At 43.2% G+C, this 24,630-nt stretch overlaps 1 protein-coding gene across 1 annotated transcript in view; it reads left to right on the top strand.

The window, feature by feature from the left end:
* The window catches only part of LOC139309398 (killer cell lectin-like receptor subfamily B member 1B allele B), a 30,843-nt gene extending 8,736 nt beyond the window's left edge, over positions 1-22,107 (top strand). Inside the window, exons 3-6 of the mRNA XM_070933461.1 lie at positions 10,117-10,260; positions 17,416-17,564; positions 18,662-18,780; positions 21,984-22,107. Coding sequence (XP_070789562.1) covers positions 10,117-10,260; positions 17,416-17,564; positions 18,662-18,780; positions 21,984-22,107 — 536 coding nt within the window. The remainder of the gene's footprint in view (positions 1-10,116; positions 10,261-17,415; positions 17,565-18,661; positions 18,781-21,983) is intronic.
* The last annotated feature ends 2,523 nt before the right edge of the window (positions 22,108-24,630 follow it).

Below are 24,630 nucleotides of genomic sequence, written 5' to 3'. Positions count from 1 at the left end.
TAACAACGGTGCTACTAACTTCACAACTGCTGTGATTCACTTAACTGCGGCAAGAAAGGCCCTACAATGGGGCAAACCCATTTAACAACTGCCTCATTTAGCAACAGAAATGTTGGGTTCAATTGTGGTTGTAAGTCGAGGACTATCTGTATGTTTCCTATATCATACGAAGGGCGCATAAGAAAGAGAAGAATGGATGGAGATCAAGGTAGTTGATCAGTAGCAATAGCGATAGCACTTAGACTTATATACCGCTTCACAGTGCTTTTACAGCCCTCTCTAAGCGGATTACAGAGCCAGTCTATTGCCCCCAACTATCTGGGTCCTCATTTTACCCACCTCGGAAGGATGGAAGGCTGAGTTCAACCTTTAGCCTGGTGAGATTTGAACTGGAGAGATGGACGGAAATAAGGGGCGGGTCACTCTTCAGCCCATGGGCCGGATGCATCACATGCTGGCCACGCCCACCCCCATTTTTAGCAAAGGGGGAAAAAGTTGCAATACGTTACATGACGACAACATGATGACGTGAGTTTAACACCCCTGCTCTTCAGGGAAGGAGCATTATCTGAGTATCTGAGACTAATTCCGCTTTTCTGGCTCCTGGACCTAATTGTAAGAGATCATTTTTATTTAAATTTAAAGGTGGTTTCCTTTAAATGTGGGTGTTTTTTTTTTTTTTTTGTGGATTGTGGTGTTTTGTCTTATACTGCAGACTACTTCTGCTAACTCCTGGCTGCCTGCAATTTGGCAGTTCTATTCTCACTGGCTCAAGGTTGACTCAGCCTTCCATCCTTCCGAGGTGGGTAAAATGAGGACCCAGATTGTTGGGGGTGTAAGGGGCAAATATGCTGACTCTGTAACCACTTTGAGAGGGCTGTAAAGCACTGTGAAGTGGTATATAAGTCTAAGTGCTATTGCTATTTTTAATTTTCCCCCTAAATTTAAATAACTAATTAGTTAAAATTTTAAAAATAAAAATTAAAAAGTCAAGTCAATTCAGCTCAACTCCATTATATCTTCATGAGGTAGATTCTTTTATTGACTACACAGATTTGAATAGAATTTAAAGAATTGTGATAGAGTTCTTCAAAGGTAACTGTACACAATTTACCTTCTTGGTCATTAGAAGTGGTAACATTTTTTTTCTCCCATAGAACATCGAATAACAGAGTAGGAAGGGATCTTGGAGGTCATCTAATCTAACCCCCTGCTCAAGCAGGAGAGTCTATACTATTTCAGTCAAATGGCTGTCCAGTCTCTTCTTGGAAATCTCCAGTGATAGGGGACCCACAACTTCTGAAGGCAAGCCATTCCACTCGTTGATTATTCTCACAATTAGAACATTTCTCCTTAATTCTAGATTGCTTCTCTCCTTTATTAGTTTCCATCTATTGGTCCTTATCTTGCTTTCTAGTACTTTTGATTAGTTTGCTCCCCTCATCTTTGTGGCAGCCCCTCAAATACTAGAACACTGCCATCATTTCTCCCCCCGTCCTTCTTTTCACTAGACTAGACATGCCCAAATCCGGCAACCGTTCTTCATACGTTTTAGCCTCCAGCTCCCTAATCACCTTTGTTGCTGTTCTCTGTACTCTTTCCAGAGTCTCAAGATCTTTTTTTATATTGTGGTGACCAAAACTGGATGCAATATTCCAAGTCTGCCATGCTGCTTTGTAAAGCAGTACTAATACTTCACACAATCTTGAGACTATTCCTCTATTAATGCAGTCGAAAACTGCATTGGCTTTTTTGGCTGTCGCCACACACTGCTAGCTTATATTTAAGTGACTGTCCACTTGGACTCCAAGATCCCTTTCACAGGTACTGGCACGGAGCCATGTTTGACCTAGAATAGAATAGAGCTGGAAGGGACCTTGGAGGTCTTCTAGTCCAGCCTCCTGCTGAAGCAGCAGAACCTATACAATCTCAGACAAGTGACTGTCCAGGATCTTCTTTAAAAACCCCAGTGATTTCTGAAGGGAAGCTGTTCCACTGGTTAATTGTCCTCACTGTTAGGAGGTTTCTCCTTAATTCCAGGTTGCTTCTCTCTCTGATTAGTTTCCAACCATTACTTCTTGTCCTGCCCTAACTTGTATCAGTACAGTTGTTTTTTCCTGCCTCAGTTTGACAGGGCCCAGTATTCAAGTTTGTCAAGATCCTTTCGGATTTTGAGCTGTCGTCTGGGGTGTTGGTTATTCCTTCCAGCTTAGTGTCGTCTGCAAATTTGATGAGCCTAAGCTGCCAGGATCTTTTCTCTGCTTTGAATGACTTGCCAAACTCTTTCTAAATATTTTATGCCTCAGCTGACCATTTAATTTCACCGGGAAGATATATTTGAGCAACTATATCATTTGAGCCGTAATTTACATTTGAGTTAGGGGCTTTTAGTTTTACCCTTAAAATTCTTCCTAAGAAGTTCAAAAAAGCTATCTGGCTCAGTGTGCTTATGACGTTGTTGATCATGCCTACCCATTTGGCATAAATGTTAGAGAAAATTCAGAATTTTGTAGTAAGAGATTATACTCAGTTTGTTGTCACTCTCTATAGAAACTACTGGTATGATCTGTAGCTATCTGTGTTCGAAGAAATTTCAAGTTGTTTTTCATACTGATTAGGAGCCTTGTTTGAAAGAAGGACGGCTATATATATGTTTTAAATAAATCAATAAATAAAATATTGGTCTCACTTATTTTTTATGTGGCACATAATTATAAATAACGCACATTTATGTGCTTCCTATTCTGAAATTAAACAGCTAGTCAATTCAAAACATTGTGGGAAGTATCGTAATCTATTTTTAAGATCAACATCACTCAACTAAAATAAACATATATCAAGATCCACATGGCTTGTAGTTGTAATTTAACCTTTAATCACAGGTGCACTATTTGGCTATGCTATTACAGACATGAGGTGATAATGCCAGCTCTAGCTGCCGGCCGTAGTCCAACCCAATCTCTAAGCATAAGAGTTCAAATCTGCACGTGGGCTCCTCATAAGTGCAGGGGAATTTTCCCAGAAGTGCCTTTGAACTAAAGACCAGGAAACAATAATACGATTAGTTTATTGACAATCTTTCCCTCTGGCCAAGGCCTGAAGAGATAAGGGAATATGATCTGCCTTTATAGGATTACGCAAATCCTTACCCAGCAGTGAAGTGTTTATTTGGAGGGTGTGGTCAAAATGGAAGCCAAAATAGACATGCACCCCACCAGTAATTACAGAAATGAGGGATTACATTCTGGATACCGTAATAGCTACAGTAATCACATAATGATATTATAATTATATAATATAATGATATTAATTAATGTTATAATAATATACTAATGTGGGAAGAAATATCCATTTGGTTCAGTTCCAAGCCTGGAGGAAGACACTGGAAACATGGAGGCTGATTGGAAAGAGGGTTTATTGATGAAGCAGAATCGTATGGGTTTGTGGTCCTGGGCAGCTGACAAAATGGAGTTGAGAGTGAGGGGTTTTTATATCTTCTTTGAGCTTTGCACTTGAGCTTCCTGTTCTTGGGCAAGAACATGTATTCTATTGGCTATTGTCAGATTCCTATTGGGTCATGTAGGGGTCATAGCTGCCCCTCTCCTTCCACTCTTTCATTTATGATTCATTTTAAAAAAAAGATGAAAGTGCAGAAAAGAGCAAACTGGTTTGGATTTCACCACTGGCCTGGAGGCTAAAATATATGAAGGTTGCAGGAAGTGGGTTTGGCCAGTCTAGAGAAAAGAAGGACTTGGGGTGACATGACAGCAGTATTCCAGTATTTGAGGGGCTACCACAAAGAAGAGGGGGTCAATTTATTTTCCAAGGCACCAGAAGGCAAGACAAGAAATGATGGATGGAAACTAATCAAGGAGAGAAGGAACCTAGAATTCAGGAGAAACTTCCTAACAGTGAGGATAATTAACTGGTGGAACAGCTTGCCTTCAGAAGTTGTGGGTGCTTCATCACAGGAGGTTTTTAAGAAGAGACTGAACAGTTATTTGTCTGAAATGGTATAGGGTTTCCTGCTTGAGCAGAGGGTTGGACTAGAAGACCTCAAAAGTCCCTCCCAGCTCTATTCTGATTGATTTTCGCCAGGTTCAATTATCAATAGTTAGGGCTTATACAACTGTTATTTTTATGATCTGTGATTGAAGCCCTCTTTGATTCCTTTTTATAAATGAAGTTCATATGTACCACTGTAGAGGGGCATTCTAACTTTTTCTTCTTTTCTGCCTATGTGCAATTTTTGGCTTTTGGCTTTTGCTTTGAATTACTTCAGATCAGTAGGGAATTAAATTGTCCTTGTAATCTCCTTTCACCTTCCTCACCCGCTTATCTATTAAGATGTGGGTTTCTTTCAGTGGTGAAATCCAAATTTTGTTACTACCGGTTCTGTGAGCATGGCTTGGTGGGCGTGGTGTGGCTTGGAGGGCATGGCTTGGTGGGCATGGCAGGGGAAGGATACTGTAAAATCTCCATTCCCATCCCATTCCAGGGGAAGGATACTGCAAAATCCCCATTCCTTCCCCACTCCTGGGGGAAGGATATTGCAAAAACTCCATTCCCACCCTACTCTGGGGTCAGCCAGAGGTGATATTTGCCAGTTCTCCGAACTGCTCAAAATTTCCGCTACCGGTTCTCCAGAACCTGTCAGAACCTGCTGGATTTCACCCCTGGTTCCTTTGATTTTTTTAAAAAATGAATTTTTGTCACATTTTAATTTTTTCTCCTTTTTGATCCCCTTCCCCCTTTTCTATTGTATTTTTAGCTTTCTTTGAAGCTTAATAAAGTTGAATAAAGCAAATAACATTTTGCTACTGAAAGAAATCAAAACAAATTTAAAAAAGGAAAAAAAAGGAAAGGTTAACCGATGTGATTCAATTTTTCATCGGTTAATAATGACATGAATTTGGCACGTTGGTTGAATTGTGTTATATGTGTTTTAATATGGCTGTACACCGCCCTGAGTCCTCTGGGAGAAGGGCGGTATAGAAGTTTAATAAATTCAATTCAATTCAATTCAATTATTTGACGGTACCTTGCAGTGAGTCAATGATGGTTAAGACGCTTTTTGAAAAATTGATACAGGAAAAGAAATCAGCTACATGATCAAAGACACTAAAGGTTCCCTTAATTCTTAAGAATGGATGTTCACATTGCAAAAGGGGAAATTTAATACTCATCCCCTGTAACCACATAGAACAGAAAGGTTTTTTTTTGAGTAATTTTTTTTTAAGACAAACAAACATTTAATACATCAATCCTCCTTTCCCTGTGACATCTCGGTGTTATCTTCTAGGCTTCTTCCCCATCTTCCATAAGTTTCTTCTATCTTCATCTTCATCCAAACCATTCTAACATTTTATTGCTAAAACAATATTGTAATCATCATTTGTACATAGTTATAATATCAGTCATATCTCTTTTCCAACCAACTATAATTCCATGTTTTAAAATATTCTTATTCTTCCTTATCCTTAATCATCAAAGTTAATCTATTCATTTCTGCACAATCTAATTTTTTTAATTACTTCTTTTCCAAAGGTATTTTCTCTGATTTCCAATTTTGAGCATATACAATTCTTGCAGCTGTTATTACATGTATGATCAAATATACATTTTCCTTACTAATTTTTTCTGGAAAGATACCCAGTAAGTACAACTCTGGTTTAAATTCAATGCGTTGCTGTATCATTTCTTCCAGCCAGATTTTAATTTTGTACCAATAACTTTTTGCTTCAAGTCTACCACATATGGTAATAAAATCCTAGTGTTTGATGACATTTTTGCTAACTTCTCCGGTGGCATATGCCATCTATAAAACAGAAAGTTAAGGCAAAAGAAAAATGCAAGGAAGATATATTTTTTTTTAAAGATATATACATTAATTACAACTGTCTGAAAAACTTCCAGTAAATAATACTTGGCTCTTCAGCTGATGGGCCACAGGTTCTCGCTCATTCTCACTAACTGTGGCACTGACTAGGTGCAGATTCAGCCTCTCTGCTTGCCATTGTCATTATGGGCCACCCACAGCTTCTTCCGAGGGGGAGCTGATCACATCATCCCTCACCCACTCCCAACCAATCATAAATGCATTTGACTTGGTTTCATGCTCTGCTTCAAAACGCCTGTTTTGCAATTTGTAACTCTTCACTCCTGTTCTAGGGATACCCATAAATTCCATTGACTGCTGCGTCTGGCCATTGCCCTGAGCACCCATTTCTTCCTGGGCTGCTAACTTCTCCATTGATTGGCAGCTGCCTCTCTCCTTCCACTCTTTCATTTATGATTCATTAAAAAAATAAAATAAAGATGAAAGTGCAGAAAAGAGCAACTAAGAGCAAACCGGTTTGGATTTCACCACTGGCCTGGAGGCTAAAATATATGAAGGTTGCAGGAAGTGGGTATGGCCAGTCTAGAGAAAAGAAGGACTTGGGGTGACATGATAGCAGCATTCCAGTATTTGAGGGGCTGCCACAAAGAAGAGGGGGTCAATTTATTTTCCAAGGCACCAGAAGGCAAGACAAGAAACGATGGATGGAAACTAATCAAGGAGAGAAGGAACCTAGAATTCAGGAGAAACTTCCTAACAGTGAGGACAATTAACCAATGGAACAGCTTGCCTTCAAAAGTTGTGGGTGCTCCAGTGCTGAAGGTTTTTAGGGAGAGATTGGACAGCCACTTGACTGAAACGGTATAGGGCCATGATGGTGAACCTATGGCACACATGCAGAGGTGGCACGCAGAGCCCTCTCTGTGGGCATGCACACATTCGGCAGCTGCTTTTCTGGTTTCTGGCGTATGCATGTGCACCAGCCAGCTGATCTTTGCTCATATGGGAGCCCTGGGAACCTGAAGACCAGCTGGCTGGTGAGCACATGCGCACTGGCCAGCTGGTCTTCGGGTTTCGGGGGCTCTGGCTCATTTGAAGACCAGCTGGCTGGTGCGCATGTGCACACCAGAAACCAGAAGACCAGGTGCCCAGTGGGTGCATGTGCACTGGCCAGCTGGTCTTTGAGTTTCTGGGGCTCCAGTGCATGTGTGTGTGAGCTCTGGTTTGGGCACTTGGTCCTGAAAAGCTTCACCATCACTGGTACAGGGTCTCTTACTTGAGCAGAGGGTTGGACTAGAAGACCTCCAAGGTCCCTTCCAGCTCTATTCTGTAAAAGCAAAGATCTTATTAAGTCAATGAACTTTTCTTGCTGCAGTAGAAATTCCAGTGGAAACTCTAGCAAGGCAGCTTCCCTTCTTGGAATGGGGCATTTAGGCACTGATCCTTGGCTGCCCCAACTTCACACTCAGCCAAATGCCGCTGTTGAACCACAGCAGGATTTCCTCCTCCGCTGGCCTTCTGCCAGGGATTGTCCACTGTCAATGACCTCCTGGCCCTCCGCCCCCAGCTCTTTCATCCTGGCCCATTCCCCGAGGCATGGTTTTCCCCAGGCACTGGACAAATAGCCGCCAGCTAATTGGTGCTGGCAGGTGGAAGTGCATGACTGGCAGTAGGTGAGGAAATTACAGGAGCTGGGGGTGGGCAGCACATGATCGGCAGTGGGGGAGGGGTGATGACAGGGGCTGGGAGGGCGAGCAAGGGCCATTCAAGTGAGCTGCTCTGGCTTTAATCAGGATTCGTGGGCTGAGGCAACCACGCCTTGCTCCACCTCTCTTGCAATCCATAAAAGCAGCTTACAAGCCATTTTGGCCTGCACGCCAAAAGCCCAACCAGCCTGGGATGCTTTTGCACAACTTAGAGCCAGCAGAACCGAGAAAACATGAAACCAGGCAGCTTGGAGCCAGCAGAAGTTAGAAAACGTGCAGCCCAGGCGCGCAGGGCTGTCAGGCTTCCCCTTGTTTCCTCTTTGTGGTCTGGTGAAACCTGGAAGCTTCCATTATTTACCAACTCTTGTAGTTGCACTGGGCTTGTCAAGCTGAGTAAACTTGCCTGCCAGCCACACACATTCCAGGACTCAGCACATTATTATTATTATTTTATTGCTACAATTTTACAGCTGCACCAAGAGGCTGGGTTTATCAGCAGTTGAAGCTAAATGCTGAAATTATGCCAGTCATGCCCCCCGTCCCCCCCCCCCCGCTGTTTGAGTCACACAGAGGAAGCTGTTGGCTGGCACGAGTTTAGTCAAGGGAAGCCTGCTATAGTTTGGCAGCGATCATCGGCTGGGACAAAAGTAGGTGTGGCCAAGGATTGGCACCTAAAGCTGTATTCCAGCCAATCTGGAATAAAATAACAAAGTTTAAATCGATGTTGTCAAAACTCACTTCACAACTGTCTCACTTAGCAACAGAAATTCTGGGCTCAATTATGGACATAGGTCGAGGACTACCTGTAGGCAGCTGAATGATCAGCTCACTCTTGCTATAAGGTTTTTATGAACCGACATGGAGATGAAAAGAGCAATCTGGCTTTGCTTTGATTATTGTGGCATCAGAGCAAAGATAAGGCAAAAAAAAAAAAAAAAAAAGAAAGAAAGAAAGAAAGAAAGAAAGAAAAGAGAAAAGTATGTTTTAGTGTTAAAAAGGAGAGAACGGGGGAAAGGGAGTCCAAGACATATGTGCAAAGATTTTGGGGTGTATGGAGGAAACCAGAGGAAATGGCGGGGACTGGCTGTGCATGCGTTTAAATATTTTCGAGGAGGGCTTATTTTAGTGTATGCGCTCAAAAGCCCGATTGGGCTTATTATCAGGGGATGTCTTATTTTAGGGGAAACAGGGTATATACAAACCAAGGAAAGGCACAGGGACTACTAATGGAAAAAGAAGATCCACCTACACAGCCCAGAGGTGGGTTTCAGCAGGTTCTGACCAGTTCTGGAGAACCGGTAGTGGAAATTTTGAGTAGTTCAGAGAACTGGTAGTAAAAATTCTGACTGGCCCCACCCTCACCTATTCTCTGCCTCCCAAATTCCAGCTGATTGGGAGGAAATGGGGATTTTGCAGTAACCTTACCCTGGAGTGGGGTGGGAATGGAGACTTTACAGTATCCTTCCCCTGCCACGCCCAAGCCACGCCCACCAAGCCATGCCACGCCCACCAAGCCACACCCACAGAACCGGTAGTAAAAAAATTTGAAACCCACCACTGACACAGCGGCTAGCTAAAATTTTTTGCCTTCCTTGCATAGATAGGAAAGCCAAGGAATTGGGGAACATAGAACATACATGACTTAGCAGTTTCAGAGTGAGCTGAAATCTTGGTCCCTGCCAAGCCATTTCCATAGGGAGTTGGGATGCTGAAATTCAGCTTCATGAGCAGCTGTGAGCAGCCAGAACAAGGGGTGGGGGGGAAACACTGCATAAATAAGAAGAGTGAGGGTAAAATAGATGTCCAGAAAACAGGAATATCACAAAAGAAACCTTTTTGCATTTCTTTTTAAAGTGCTACAATGGAGCTTCCTGTATTTTATTTATTTATTTATTTATTTATTGAATTTGTATACCGCCCTTCTCCCAAAAGGGACTCAGGGTGGTGGACAGCCAAAATTAAAATACATACAATACAAAAGTTAAGATAGCTAAAAAAAATTAAATCAATTGGCCTCCCAATTTAAAACCCCAAGTCTATAAAATTTAAAAATTCACATTAAAACACCATTTAGGCTAGGCCGGCTTGCTGGAATAAATAAGTCTTCAGGGCCTTACGGAAAGTGCGGAGGTCTGGGATCAGTCGTATTCCAGGAAGTAGCTCATTCCACAGGGCGGGTGCTCCCACAGAGAAGGCTCTCCCCCTGGGGGCCGCCAGCCGACATTGCTTGACCGGCGGCACCCTGAGGAGGTCCTCTCTGTGAGAGCGTATTGGCCGGTGGGAGGTTATCGGTAGCAGCAGGCGGTCTCGTAGGTACCCTGGCTCTAAGCTATGTGCATTTCTTTATACATACAGTATCTCCAGAGGTGGGATTCACTTACCTTCCCTACCATTCCGCAAATGTGACTGTGCACATGCGTAGTAGTTGCACATCACATTCAGGCAGGTGGGCGGAGCCTCCCACAGTCGCCGCTACCAGTTCGAGCGACCCGGAGAAAACTGGCTGAATCCCACCACTGCTAATATCTCCCTCTATTTGCTTGTCAGCTAATTAGAAATCTTTTTTAAAAGTCTTTCAGGTCCAGAGAACTCCAGATGTTCAGGAGAACATTCCTGCTACTGAAACAAAGCAGCAAGTCAGCAAAGAGGCAGCAGGAGAAAAATGGAACAAGCTGTGGCGATTTCTGTGTAAGCACCATTGTGACAATTCCACAGGTATGTTCCCAGATTTCAAGGGTCGTGCATAGCAACACTAATACCAACCAGCGGAAGTTGCTTGAAAATGCTACTAGTTTTCAGGAGAAAGACTCAACTCAGGGAGGCCTGCTGATCAGAGAAATCCAGATGGTGGCTGCAACCACCCGACTAACTTTGTGTTGTGCTCCAGTCACGGCCTTTCCTGGACCAGGACTCAGCCATTCAATCCCTAGTCATCTCAAGATTAGACTACTGTAATGCGCTCTACATGGGGCTACCCTTGAAGAGCATTCGGAAAATATATCTGATGCAGAATGTGGCGGCGCAGGTAGTTTTGGGGCCCCCAAGAATGGCTCCTGTAACACCACTGCTCCACGATCTGCATGGGTTACCAGTCTGCTTCCAGGTGCAATTCAAAGTGTCGGTGGTCACTTTTAAAGCCTTTCCTGGCATGGGTACAGGTTACTTGAGGGACCGTCTCACCCCACTGGGATTGGCTCGTACCACTTATGCCAGGAGGCAAGCTGCGGGTCCCATCAGCCTTGATTATTCCAGCTGGCGGGGTCCAGGATGAGGGCCTTCTCTGCTGTCACTCCTGCCCTCTGGAATATCTCCCCAATCTGAAGTTGGCCTCAACCCTCCTATCCTTTCATAAGGGCCTAAAGATCAGGTTCTGCCGGTCAGTTGGGGGTCTCAATGGGGGAACAGCCCAGTGAAGGTGGTTGATCGAGTAATAAAAGATCCCACTTCTCCCCGCCCCCTCTCCCTTCGCCCTTCCCATATGTCTTTGTTGTTAATGTTTGATTTTAACTTTTTATATTTTAGCTTAGAGGTAACTGTATAAACCACCCAGAGTTACCCTGTGGTAAAATGGACGGCCAACATATTTTATAAATAAATAAATAATGCTGTTACATGCACTTCCAGGCTCAGTTTACGGTCACACACTCACAGCCCTGGTCAGCAGACACACTCAAATCACTTTCAATTGAACACTAAGGCACAGTTTACTCTTTGGAATACACTAAGGTGCTGTGAATTTAAGATAACAGCAACACTTTACTGGTTAGAATCAGGGGTGGGCTCCTGGGGGTTCGGCAGGGTTCAGGTGATCCTCTAGCCAAGGATTGCAGGGGTTCGGTGAACCCCCAAATGCCACCCCTGGCTGGCCATGCCCGCCTCTCCCCTCCCAGGAGTCTCCACGCGGTCTGTTCATAATTCCATGTAACTCCAGGGGCCACTTGGAGGGTCTAGGAAGGCAAAAAACGGGCCTACTGGAGGTTCTGGAAGTCTGGAAACGGGCCTGTTTCTGGCCTTCGGAGGGCCTCTGGACCCCAGGGGAAGCAGTTTTTGCCGTCCCGGAGGTTCAAAGAAAGCCTCTGGAGCCTGGGTCGGGTGAAAAACGCTCCCCCACTGTGGTGCAGGCAGCCGACTAGTGAATGAAATGATAGAATAAAATAATAGCCTCCAATTAATACAGTATAAACACCGTTGTACTGAACCTAAACAATGCGTCAAGTCCCCCCCAAATAACTTTATTAAAGTTTTAAAAAAGAAAGATAGAAACTAACAAGAACAAAAATATAAAGGAGTACAGTAGCTTCCAATGTTCTTTGCAAGGGTTATATGAATGTAAAATAACATCGTACTACATAGTTACGTCATGACTATTAGTATGCTCACCCCGATGTTGGCATACATTTTGCTTATTCCTGCCAGGAACACCCCCCTACTCCTGCTAAAATGAGACAGCACATGCCATGGTGACGTGTGTTAAGATTTACAACAGTCGATTAATAACTCATCATGGGGTGAGAGAAGGTTCAGAGTTTTCATTGGGCACTTTCGATCACCTTCCTGACTTTTTTTACCCAATCAAAACGCCTAGGCCCGAATTCCTTTCTAAAATCAGTTAGTTTTCAAATAGGTTGCTTGTTTCCTTTTATGTTTCTAAAGGGAGATACAAAGGCTTTGTTTGCAGAGCTGCAATTATTGCATACTGTTGAAACGGGGCTGGCAACCGAGTGCTGTTACAAGTGGTGGAATGGAATTGTACTGTTAAAACGGGAAACGCCTCCATGACATCTAGCCAGGCCACATCCTATATAATCTTGGCTGTGTCTTGACCGCATGAAACTCCAGGCCACAAAACAAAGAACCACATGAGCCTTTCAGCGAAGTCCTAGGATGATGAAACTGATAAAAAGCTGGCAAACCTCAGTAACTCAGCCAAAACCATCAGAATTCCCCTCAAGATATGGAAATCTTTTTTACACATGTACGCACACACACACACAGAGTGGCTGGGCTTCAGGACTTCTTTTATCCCCCAAATTCCTTGCTCTGTTGCAGTGGTGGGTTGCTCCCGGTTCACCCCAGTTTGGGCGAACTGGTAGTGGCGGTGGCAGGAGGCTCTGCCCAACTACCCAGACGTCATCAAAAACAATCTGCACATGTGCAGAAGCTTCTGCGCATGCACAGAAGCGCCACGCATGCGGAGAAGTGCCACGCGCTCACAAAGTGAGCAAGTGTGTGTGCGTGCTACCGATAGCGAACTGGTAGCGCCGGGCTTTGAAACTCACTACTGCTGTGTTGTTTCTTAAAATCTTAGCTGTTGATGGGACAGGAGGAGGGGTGTGCTTTGTTTGATTCAGCTGGCATTTCCCCCTCTCCCTTTCCCCCCCCCCCCGCACTTTACAGCCTGGTTGTTTCTTAACTTCAAGCCTTAAGAGATCTTTTCTGGCTTTTGTCCACCCTGCTTAGATGCCTGCTTCATTTTTAGGCATGGCAGCTTCAGCCTAGTATCACAGTATACACTTATTTAAATTTGATTTCTAATTTCCAATTGACCTCACATGGGTTAGACAGGGTGAGCCAAAGGGCCAGATGTGGGCCTGGTCTGGGATAAAAGTAATCATTTGACAACTGTATTCTGTTGTAACCTTTGATTACTGTTATTACAACCTAATATTACAACAGCATCAGGGGTGGGTTCTACTTATCTTTACTACTGGTTCGCAACGAGGCTGCATGCGCAGAAGTGTTTTGATGCTGTCAGGGTCAGTGGGTGGAGCCTCCTGCCGGTTTTACTACCGGTTCTATAGAACCGGTGTGAACCGGGGGACAACCCACCACTGAACAGCATATTATGCTGCCGAAATAAACTTTGCCTCCATCTCAAGCAACTTGTTCTATGTGTTCTATGGTCTGCATTCGAATCAAGAACTTTCTTCTAACAGTGCTTTTAAAGCAAAATAATCTTACTTGCTTTTCTGAACTTCTAAAACTGTTTTCACCTTCTGGAAAGGAAACCATTAGAGTAATGACTAATGCTTACTCATTAATCCTCATCCTTCATCCTTTGTATGTATGTCTTCTATTAATCCCTGCAGATTAATCCATCATAATCTCTACTAATCTGTTAGATTTATCACACTGATACCATTTTGATCTCTGATCGGTATGTCAGTTATGAAACCCAGCTATTTGTATACCTTCCTTCATTACTGTATAGTTTCTGCTTATTTTGATTTCTCTTTCCCATCAGTGGCTGGTAAACATTATGCTCGCTAATAATTAGATAAGGATTCAGCATATCTCAGAATGGTTTCAAATATAATTCATACTCAGAAGTAAATGTTTCTGAGTTCTCTGTTGTGGCTCACCAGCGGCCTGCGTGGATTGTTGCTGATCCCAATGACGAGGAGGCTGGTGTGGTGTCGCGCCAGCAGCCTGTGCAGCCGGCGCTCGAGTTGGACAGCGAGGAGGCTGGAGAAGATGTGGTGCCAGAGGCAGGGATTCAGCCAGGGCCTTCAGAACCTCCAGAGGCTCCTTTAAGTGAAGAGGATGAAGTGGAGGAGCCTCTTCTCAATGCATGGGCACGCAGAGCTGCCAAAAGGCAGGAGTGGTTACTTAGGAGGAGGTCTCCTCGAGAGTAAGGCTGGGGCTAATTGGCCACTCCCTTAGCCTATTTAAGTTTGCACACAGCTTGTAAAAAGCTGCAGGAAACAACATGTGTTCGTCCATTCACTGATCATTGAGTTTGAATTTTCACTGCAAACCTGGTTTCTGGGCTTTCTGGCAACTCTAGTAAGACTCTATCTTATCTGTGGAATTTCTGGCAGATTGTTAAAAACGTTTTATTAACAGCCTGCATTTGCAAAAGGCTGTGTTTTAAAGTAAACTGAGTTTTGTTCGGAGTTTGTGTGTGCTACATTCTTTGGGATCCGTAGCTGGGGCAGAACATTCTCTCAGATTCCCCCTCCATGCAAAAAATTCTCAGATCTGCAACATTTTTATTTTTATTTATTTGTTTGTTTGTTTGTCAAGTACATATTAGATAATACATATACAGTAAGTATAAGCATGAATTGAATGCATAAAATGAATACAAATAAAAGGGAACATTAGGACAGGGACGGTAGGCACGCTGGTGCTCTTATGCACACCCCTTATGACCTCTTAGGAATGGGGTGAGGTCGACAGTAGACAGTCTTAGGTTAAAATTTTGGGGGTTTTGGGATGAAACCACCACGTCAGGTAGTGCAGTGGTCCCCAACCCCCGGTCCGCGGACCGGTGCCGGGCCGTGGAGTACCTGGCACCGGGCCGCGCAGCGGCTGGGGGACATGAACGCTGCAGCGCAAAGGCTCCTGGGCCGTGCGCAAAAGCTCCTGGGCCGTGCGCAAAAGCTCCTGGGCTGTGCGCAAAGGCTCCAGGGAAGAGAGTCCCGCGCAGGTACGCACGTGTGGCCCAAAGCCCCCAACCCTGCGCGCGCTCAGCGGGCCACGGTAAAATTATCAAAGGCTGATTGGTCCGCGGCGATAAAAAGGTTGGGGACCACTGAGGTAGTGCATTCCAGGCATTGAACACTCTGTTGCTGAAGTCATATTTTTTGCAATCAAGTTTGGAGCGGTTTACCTTGAGTTTGTATCTGTTGTCTGCTCGTGTATTGTTGTGGTTGAAGCTGAAGTAATCATTGACAGGTAGGACATTGTAGCCGATAATTTTATGAGTTACGCTTAGGTCAGACCGAAGGCAGCGTCGTTCTAAGTTTTCTAAGCCTAGAATTTCAAGTCTGGTGGCATAAGGTATTTTGTTGCGAGCAGAGGAGTGGAGGACTCTTCTTGTGAAATATTTCTGGACACGCTCATAATAATCATATTCATAATTCATTAAACTGCCGAGTGCTGCCCAACTCTAAGCGAGTCATAATAATAATAATAATAATAATAATAATAATAATAATAATAATAATAATAATAATAATAATTTTATTTCTATACCGCCCTTCTCCCGAAGGACTCAGGGCAGTGTACAGCCTATTTAAAAACACAAGACAAAACAGCAATTAAAATTTAAAATAATTAAATAAATTTGGCTCAATTAAAACCCCAGAAATTTAAAATACCCCAATTTAAAACTATTATGTTGATAGCCCGATTCAACACAAACAACAACAAAAATACAACAAAATCAATAAATGATAAAGATAAAAAATGGCCAGGGAAGTGAAGTGAGGGCTTGCATTCTCTCTGAAGGCCTGGGTGAAAAGTCATGGCTCTTTTAAATAATAAGATCAAGGATGAAGACTAATTAGAAATTGATCTTTTTTATGAGCCAGTCTGAAGTTGCTTATATTTGAAAAAAAAAAAAAATCCGTTCAACAAGAACAGTAATGTAAGATCCATATTTTATTTCATGTTGGTTTATGAATACAGTAGTCCAATGTTTCCCCATCTTTCTGGCACAAAACACCGGTTTTGTGGAAGACAATTTTTCCATGGACTTCTGGGGGTGGGGGGAGATGGTTTCATGCACAACTTAGATGCCACAGATGCCAGATAAAGCTTTGTTCGCTTGCCTGCTGCTTGTGTGGCCCAGTTCCCAACAGGCCACGGAACAGTATCAGTCCACGGCCTAGAGGTTGGGGATCTCTGCACTAGTCCTCACTTACTGTAAAAAATTGCTTGCTTAGCAACCTTTCAAAGTTATGGCAGCTTTGGAGGAGGTCACTTATCACCGGTCCTCAAAGTTGCAACCATTGCAGCATTCCTGTGGTCATGTGATCCCAAATTGAATGCTTGGCAACCAGCATGCATTTAAAATGGTCGCAATGTCTTATAGTCATGTGATCTCCATCTGTAACCTTCCTAGTTAGCTTCTATCAAGCAAAATCAATGGGGAAGCCGGTGGGAAGTTGCAAGTTGCAGTCACGTAACATTGTGCTCAATAACCCACAGTGATTTGCTTAAGAATTACAGCCAGAACTGAGGTCATAGGTTAGGCATAATCATGTGACTTTTCAGTTTACAACCAAGTTGCTTAATGATGAAGGTGTCCGTCCCAATTGCATTCAATAAGTAATTTAAGAGGGTGCGATGGCTCAGTGGTTAAAGATGCTGAGCTTGTCAACTGGAAAGGTGGCCCGCCTGGGTTTGAGACCTAAGCGTCGCACAATGGGGTGAGCTCCCATTCCTTGCTCCTGCCCAACTCGCACTTTGAAAGCATGCAAATGCGAGTAGATCAATAGGTACCACTTGGTGGGAAGGTAACAGAGTTCCATGTAACTTTGGCATATAATGCTGGCCAAATGACCACGGAAATGTCTTCAGACAACACTGGCTCCCCTGGCTAAGAAGCAGAGATGAGCATTATGCCTTAGAGTCGGACATGACTGACCAGGGAAACCTTTACCTTTCCTTGTACAGGTAGTCCTTGACTTACGACCATAATTGAGCCCAAAACTTTTATTGCTAAGTGAGACATTTGTTAAGTGAGTTTTGCCCCATTTTATGACCTTTCTTGCCACATTTGTTAAATGAATCATTGCAGTTGTTAACGTAGTAGCATGGTTGTTAAGTGAATTTGGCTTCCCCATTGACTTTGGCTGTCAGAAGGTCGCAAAACGTGATCACATGTTTCCAGGACACTACAAAGGCCATAAATATGAGTCAGTTGGCATTTTGATCATATGACCATGGGGATGCTGTAACGGTCATAAGTGTGAAAAATGGTCACAAGCCACTTCTTTCAGTGACGTTGTTACTTTGAATGGTCGCTAAATGAACTCTTGTAAGTGGAGGACTACCTGCAAATTGGTGTCAGTATGATGCAGTATTTACACCTGGTTTCAATGAATAAATAAATATGGAGCCCTTTTTTTTCTCTTTCAGGGAATTTGAAGCTGTGTCCCAAAGAATGGCAGCTTCATGGAGACAAGTGTTACTGGATCTCAGGGGAAAAACAGACCTGGAATGAGAGTAGAGACGACTGTAGAGCCAAATATTCTGAACTTGCGGTTTTGAAAGAAGAGGCAGAATTGGTAAATGCCAACATCCTCCTTCATCCTGTAAAAATAAGTAGTCTTGAAAAGATCTGGCACCTCCTTGTGTGGTCATGTCCATGGGAACAGTTTGGGAACAGTTTAGAATAGAATTATTGTGGCCCGTCAGTGGCCTGTGCGAATTGTAGCTGATTCTGACAGCGAGGAGGCTGGTGTAGTGCTGCACCAGCAGCCTGTGCTGCTAGAACTCGAGTCAGACGATGAGGAGGCTGGAGAAGATGTGGTGTCAGAGGCGGGAATTCAGCCAGGGCCTCCAGAACCTCCAGAAGCTCCTTTAAGTGAAGAGGACGAAGAAGAGGAGCCTCTTCTCGATGCATGGGCGTGCAGAGCTGCCAAAAGGCAGGAGTGGCTCCTCAGGAGGGGGTCTCCTTGAGAGTAAGGCTTGGGGCTAATTGGCCACTTTCTTAGCCTATTTAAGGAGGAACGCCGACTGAAGCAAGTTGTAGGGAACAACTTTAGTTCATTCTCCTTTGCGTCTGGATTCTCTGCACATTGCTTCTGGGCTTTCTGCCAACCTTAGTAAGATTGTGATTACTTTATCTTTGGTTTCTTGTAGGCTGTTAAGAAAGTTTCTTAATAGCCTTTGTTTGGAAAAGACTAAGTTATTTTAGTAAATTTAAGTTTTGTACAGACTTTGTTTGTGCTGTGTTCTTTGGGGTCCGTAGCTGGGGCAGAACAAGAATAGAATAGAATTTTTTATTGGCCAAGTGTGATTGGATACACAAGGAATTTGTCTTGGTGCATACACTCTCAGTGTACATAAAAGGAAAGATACGTTCATCAAGAATCATAAAATACAATACTTAGTCATAGGGAAGAAATAAGCAATCAGGAAACAATATCAATATCAGGGCCTGGCTGGCTTTCTTTCAGATAATTTTTAATTAAACTAAATTAAATTTTATTTATAACTTTATTCATCATTTTAATTGTGCATTTTAAAAATAATTAACTGTATTGCTGTTTATATATTCATATACATTTTATGTGCTGTTTTTGTGAGTTTTATGCACTAATGCTGAATTCTCTTATGCCCTACTAAGCAAACAAGTAACTGACAAATATATTTTTGACAGCACTTCGTCCAGCATATTACCAATGGGGCACAAATGTTGTGGATAGGACTGTCTGGAAATTCCAGGACCGGTGAATGGTTGTGGGTTGATAATTCCTCATATACCGGTAGTAAGGAAGGGTGAGTATTCCCATCCATTTTATGTTTATTTGAGCTGGGAAATATATATATCTGTTTTCTTCTTCCAGTGTTTTGGGCCTACTCCAGTTACAGGTAGTTCTTGATTTACGACCACAATTGAGCTCAAAATTTTTGTTGTTAAATGAGACATTTGTTAACTGAGTGTCAAGCACCAGCTGGGACTCGCCATCACTGGGGGGACGGAGAGGTTGGAGTGCTGATCGTCCGGATGCTTAACCCGTTGGAGGGAGGTCTGTTCGGATGATGGCGTGCCTTGATGATACACAGCAGGCAGCCAGTCGTCCCTTGGCTTCTGGGTGTGTGTATCATCAAGGCACGCCATCGTCCGAACAGACCTCCCTCCAATGGGCCAAGCGTCCGGACGGTCAGCACTCCAACCTCTCCGTCCCCCCAGCGATGGCGAGTCCCAGCCGTGGCTCGACACTGAGTTTTGCCCCATTTTACGACCTTTCTTGCCACAGTTGTTAAGTGAATCACTGCAGGAAGAGAGAGGAACCTGCCCCACTTTACATCGAGGGGGGGCCTGTGTGGAGAGAGTTTCCTCCTTTAATTTCCATGGGAGTCCACCTCAGCGAAGATCTCATCTGGAAAATCAACACAATCTAGGTGGCCAGGAAGGCCCAACAGAGACTCAATTTCCTTAGGGTCTTGCATAAAAACAGGGTGAAACAACAACTGATGACCTCTTTTTACCGGTCCACAATAGAAAGCGTTCTCATTTATTGTATCACGGTATGGCATGAGCAAGGGATGCAGTGGCTCAGTGGCTAAGACGCTGAGCTTGTCGATCGAAAGGTCGGAAGTTCAGCAGTTCGAATCCCTAGTGCCGCATAACAGGGTGAGCTCCCATTACTTGTCCCAGCTTCTGCCAACCTAGCAGTTCGAAAGCACATAAAAAATGCAAGTAGAAAAATAGGGACCACCTTTGGTGGGAAGGTAACAGAGTTCCGTGTGCCTTTGGCGTTTAGTCATGCCGACCACATGACCATGGAGATGTCTTTGGACAGCGATGGCTCTTCGGCTTTGAAACAGAGATGAGCACCGCCCCCTAGAGTCGGGAACGACTAGCACAGTGATGGCTAACCTTTTTGCCGTCGCGTGCCAAAAGCAGGGGGAGCTTGGGGGGGTCATGGCTGCATGTGCCCACATCCATAATTCAATGTACCCCGCCCTTCCACGCATGTGCACATGACCCCCCCACTTCCCCCTGCTTTTGGCATGTGATGGCATGGTGGGCCCGGTAGGCCCTTTTTCCCTCTCCCCAGGCTCCAGAGGCTTTCTAGGAGCCTGGGGAGGGCAAAACCAGCCTTCCCCATTCCCCCTGGAAGCCTTCCGGAGGCCGGAAACTGCTGGTTCCCTGACTTCCGGTGGGACCGGAAGGTCTGAAAATCAGTTGGCTGGTGCACACATGCACGCTGGAGCTGAGCTAGGGCAACACTTGCGGGCCCACCAATATGACTCCGCATGCCACCTGTGGCACCCGTGCCATAGGTTCGCCATCACAGGACTAGCACATATGTGCGAGGGGAACCTTTACCTTTACTATGGCATGAGGGAGCTCCACCAATCTCATTGTACATACGTTGTGCAGTGACAATAAAGGTTATTATTATTAATTGATTAGATGAGTGGCCCCAAACATTTCAGGCACCAGGGACTGGTTCCGTGGTGATAGATTTTTCCACGGACTGGAGGGGCATGGTTTCGCATGCTGTCTGCATCCCATGGATGGGGCTTCGCTTGTTTGCACGCCCCAGTTTCTGGCATGCCATAGCCTGGTTCCGGTCCATGGACCAGGGATTGGGGACCCTTGGATTAGATAGTAACCTGGTTGTTAAGTGAATCTGGCTTCCTTTGCTTGTCAGAAGGTTGTAAAAGTGATCACATGACAAAGCAACAGTTATAAGAATGAATTTATCTTTTTTTTTTATTGAAAAGTTTTACAAAAAGTTTACATATTCCCCCCACTTCCCTGCCCCAACCTCCCCCTCCCCCCTCCTCTTCCCAGAACAAATTACAGGGTATAACCTTCAACAATCATGATCAATCCTAGTCTAAATAATTATAACATTCCACATCTCTTGTTCCTTCAATTCCCTAATTACCCGCCTAATTTGATTACTTAAAGACACACCAAATATCTATATAGTCATTCATAACCTATCTGCGATTTCTTATTCCGGTATTTATTTTGAATATAATCTATCCATCTTCTCCAGTCTCTTAAATATCTTTCATTTGAATGATCCTTCAAGTACGCCAAGATTTTTGCCATTTCCGCTAGGTTTGTAACTTTCATTGTCCACTCTTGGATTGTAGGTAAATCTTGCTTCTTCCAATATTGTGCCACCAACAGTCTTGCTGCAGTTATTAAATTCAAAATCAATTTAGTCTCTATAACTGTACAATCCGTAACTATACCCAGCAGAAACAGCTGTGGTGTAAATTTCAACCTCTTTTTAAGAATATTTTGTAAAATCCACCAAATTTTTATCCAAAACGCTTTAACCTTTTTACATGTCCACCAAATGTGAAAATAAGTGGCATCCTCACAATTACATCTCCAACCTTTTGGTTGTACATTCGGATACATACGAGATAACTTTTTTGGATCTAGATGCCATCTATAAAACATTTTATAAAAGTTCTCCCTTAAATTTTGCGCTTTAGTAAATTTCACATTTGTCACCCATATTTTTTCCCAAGTTTCCATCATTATTGGCTGTTCAAAATTCTGCGCCCATTTTATCATACAGTCCTTAACTAGCTCTGTTTCTGAGTCCATCTCTATCAATATATTATACAATCTTTTTATGTGCATTGGACTTTGGTCTCTAATTTGTTTAATTAAATTTTCATCACTTTGTATAACACCAATTTTCTGGTCTTTTCTCCATCTGGCTTGTAATTGTACATATTGAAACCAAGTTTGAATTATTTTCTCCTCTTTCAACAAGAATGAATTTATCAATTGCAGTGATTCGCTTAACAACCAAGGCAAGAAAGGTCCTAAAATGGGGGCAAAACTCACTTAACAAATGTCTCATATAGATTTTGGGCTCAATTGTGATCGTAAGTCGAGGACTACCTGTAGAAATATTATAATAGAAAGAGATACAAACAAGAATAAAATAATTCTTTCCTCCTTGACAGTCTTCTTTGCTTGCTCCCTTATCCTACAGGCTGTTAAAAATAACCAAGGCTCAAGGAAACAGCTGTGGGATGTTGAAGAGCCCAAAATTCATCTCAGAATCTTGCAGTGCTGTGGCTAAATGGATCTGTGAGACAGAAGCTCTGATGATGTAAATCATTCAAGAGAAAAACTAGGAAGCACTCTGCAATAATTACACTGGGGAGGAATTCAGGTGGTCTTCCACTTACAACAGCTCATTTAGTGACCGTTTAAAGTTACAACGGCACTGAAAAAAAGTGACTTATGGCCATTTTTCACACTTATGACCATTGCAGCATTCCCCTATGGCCGTGATGGTGAACCTATGGCATGCGTGCCACAGGTGGCACGTGGAGCCATATCAGTGGGCATGTGAGCTCAGCTCCGGCAGGCATACATGTGCTAACCAGTTGATTTTCGGGCCTTTTGGGCCCATTGGAAGTCAGGAAAAAAGCTGTTTCCGGCCTCTGGAGGGCCTCTGGGGGAGTGGGGAAGGCCATTTTTGCCCTCCCCAGCCTCCTAGAAAGGCTTTGGAGTCTGGGGAGAGCGAAAAACAGGCCTACCTTGCCATCGCATGCCAAAAGTGGGGGGAGTGCGGAGGGTTGCACATGCATGTATGGGGGGGGCGCATAGAATAATGGATGTGGGCACATGCACGAGCGACCCCCCCACTCCCCCCACTTTTGGCACCCGATTGGAAAAAGGTTAGCCATCCCTGCCCCATGGTCACGTCATTTACATTCAAATGCTTGACAACTGACTCACATTTATGGCAATGGCAATGGCAATGTCCCAGGACGATGTGATCATCCTTTGCGACCTTCTGACAAGCAAAGTCAATGCGGAAACCAGATTCATTTAACAACAGTGTTACTAATTTAAGAACTGCAGTGATTCACATTAACAAATGTAGCGAGAAAAGTCGTAGCATGGGACGAAAGTGAGAACTTAGCAAATTTCTCACTTAGCAATATCAATTTTAAGCTCATTTGTGATCATAGGTTGAGGGCAGTTCACATAAATGAAGTACTATATTGTGCCATGAAAAATTACAGGAAACACTGAAAAGTTTCTGAAGTTAAAAATGCAAAATTGAATGTCGTTTTGGAGGAGGCCTGCTCATTTTGATTAGGGCAATGGAGCATGTATACATCTGGTTTTCTGGATGCTTTAAAAATGTTTATTAGTTAGTGTTTTTTTATGTTCACATCAGTGGTGGGTTGCCCCCGGTTCGCACCGGTTTTATAGAACCGGTAGTAAAACCAGCGGGAGGCTCCGCCCACCGACCACGATGTCATCAGAATGCTTCTGCGCATGCGCAGAAGAGCGTGTGCGTGGCCCTGTTGCAAACCGGTAGTAAAGGTAAAGGTTCTCATCCCTGGTTCACATATATCTTAAGATGTATGGACTTCAAGTCCCAGAATTCCCCAGCCTGGTACCTCCATATATTTTGAAGTTGTACTAACAGCTACAGAAAAGACACATATCTGCCCTTCACTTTGGCTTCACAAAGGGAGAAAGGACACAGCCGGTTTTGCCAATTCAACAGCTCACTTCTTCATCTTTAAAAAAACCCCACCAATTATTTCTAGGAAATGGGAGGACTTGACATCGCTGGCTTGATGTGGCCAGCAGGGGGCGGCATAGACCCGTTATGCTATTGGCACATCTGCATTTTCTTTTCTTTTCTTCATTTCTAATCTTAATCATGTACAAGTCTAGTTCATATTGAGGGACAATATAATAATTCTATCTTATTGCTAGCAATGTTCTTGAAAGTGAAGATTTGTTGAAAAAACATTGTGATTGAAAAATCAATCTTTCTGATGCCGGAGAATGTTTGCATTTTTTGCTGTATCTTTTAAAAAATGTGTAATATATTTTTTATAACAAAACTGTATTTTAACCTTGCAGGAAAAAAAAAACCTTCAAAAAATTAAATGTGTAAATAAAATACAAACTATGAAGGATTCCCCATCCCCCTTTCTTTAGTTTTTCCTGTAATGTTTGTTGTGGATGCTAGGAAAATTTAACAATGTCTGTGTCATCCTTTGCCTGTCCTGGTATATGGTAACCCTACACAGAGTGTTGTTTTGATAGCTGAGCTGGCCCCAGTGATATTCCAATAAAGTATCATTTGTTGATTCAGTCTCCAGATGGTTTGTTTTTTCCCTTTAGGTGAGCATTTTTCTGACAACATTTATCAAAATAGCCAAGAAAGAACCTGGTGTATCATTATAACGGGATATAAAATAAAACCCTTGCCATGATTTTCAACATACACTACTTTTATGTTTTAATTAATTTATTTTATTTCAAGTATATATCCATCTTCCCAAAAGTGACTCTGAGCTGCATGCAATTTAATAATAAAATAGTAAAGCATAGCAAAGCAAATCAATCCAAATATTATTATTACAGCATTTGACCAGCTTTTACAGTAAAATAATGCAGTAAAAAGGGAAATAGTGTATTGGGGAAGAGAAAAAATAATAGGACTATAAAATTAAAAGTTTTGTTGTATAGCTTGGTATTTGATATTTAACTTTATATTTGGTCCTCTGAATTTTGGATATGGGGTTAGCATACTTTAAAAAGATAATAAACATTATCTTCATGGCATTTATATTTGGCAATGATAGGGGCTGAAATAGTAA

The sequence above is a fragment of the Pituophis catenifer genome, unplaced genomic scaffold (genome assembly GCF_029215685.1).
Source record: "Pituophis catenifer annectens isolate HBS135680 unplaced genomic scaffold, rPitCat1.0.hap2 SCAF_2, whole genome shotgun sequence".
In the NCBI taxonomy this organism is placed as follows: domain Eukaryota; kingdom Metazoa; phylum Chordata; class Lepidosauria; order Squamata; family Colubridae; genus Pituophis; species Pituophis catenifer.
The sequence above is the reverse complement of the archived record's forward strand: the minus strand, read 5'-3'. Positions and strand labels throughout refer to the sequence as shown.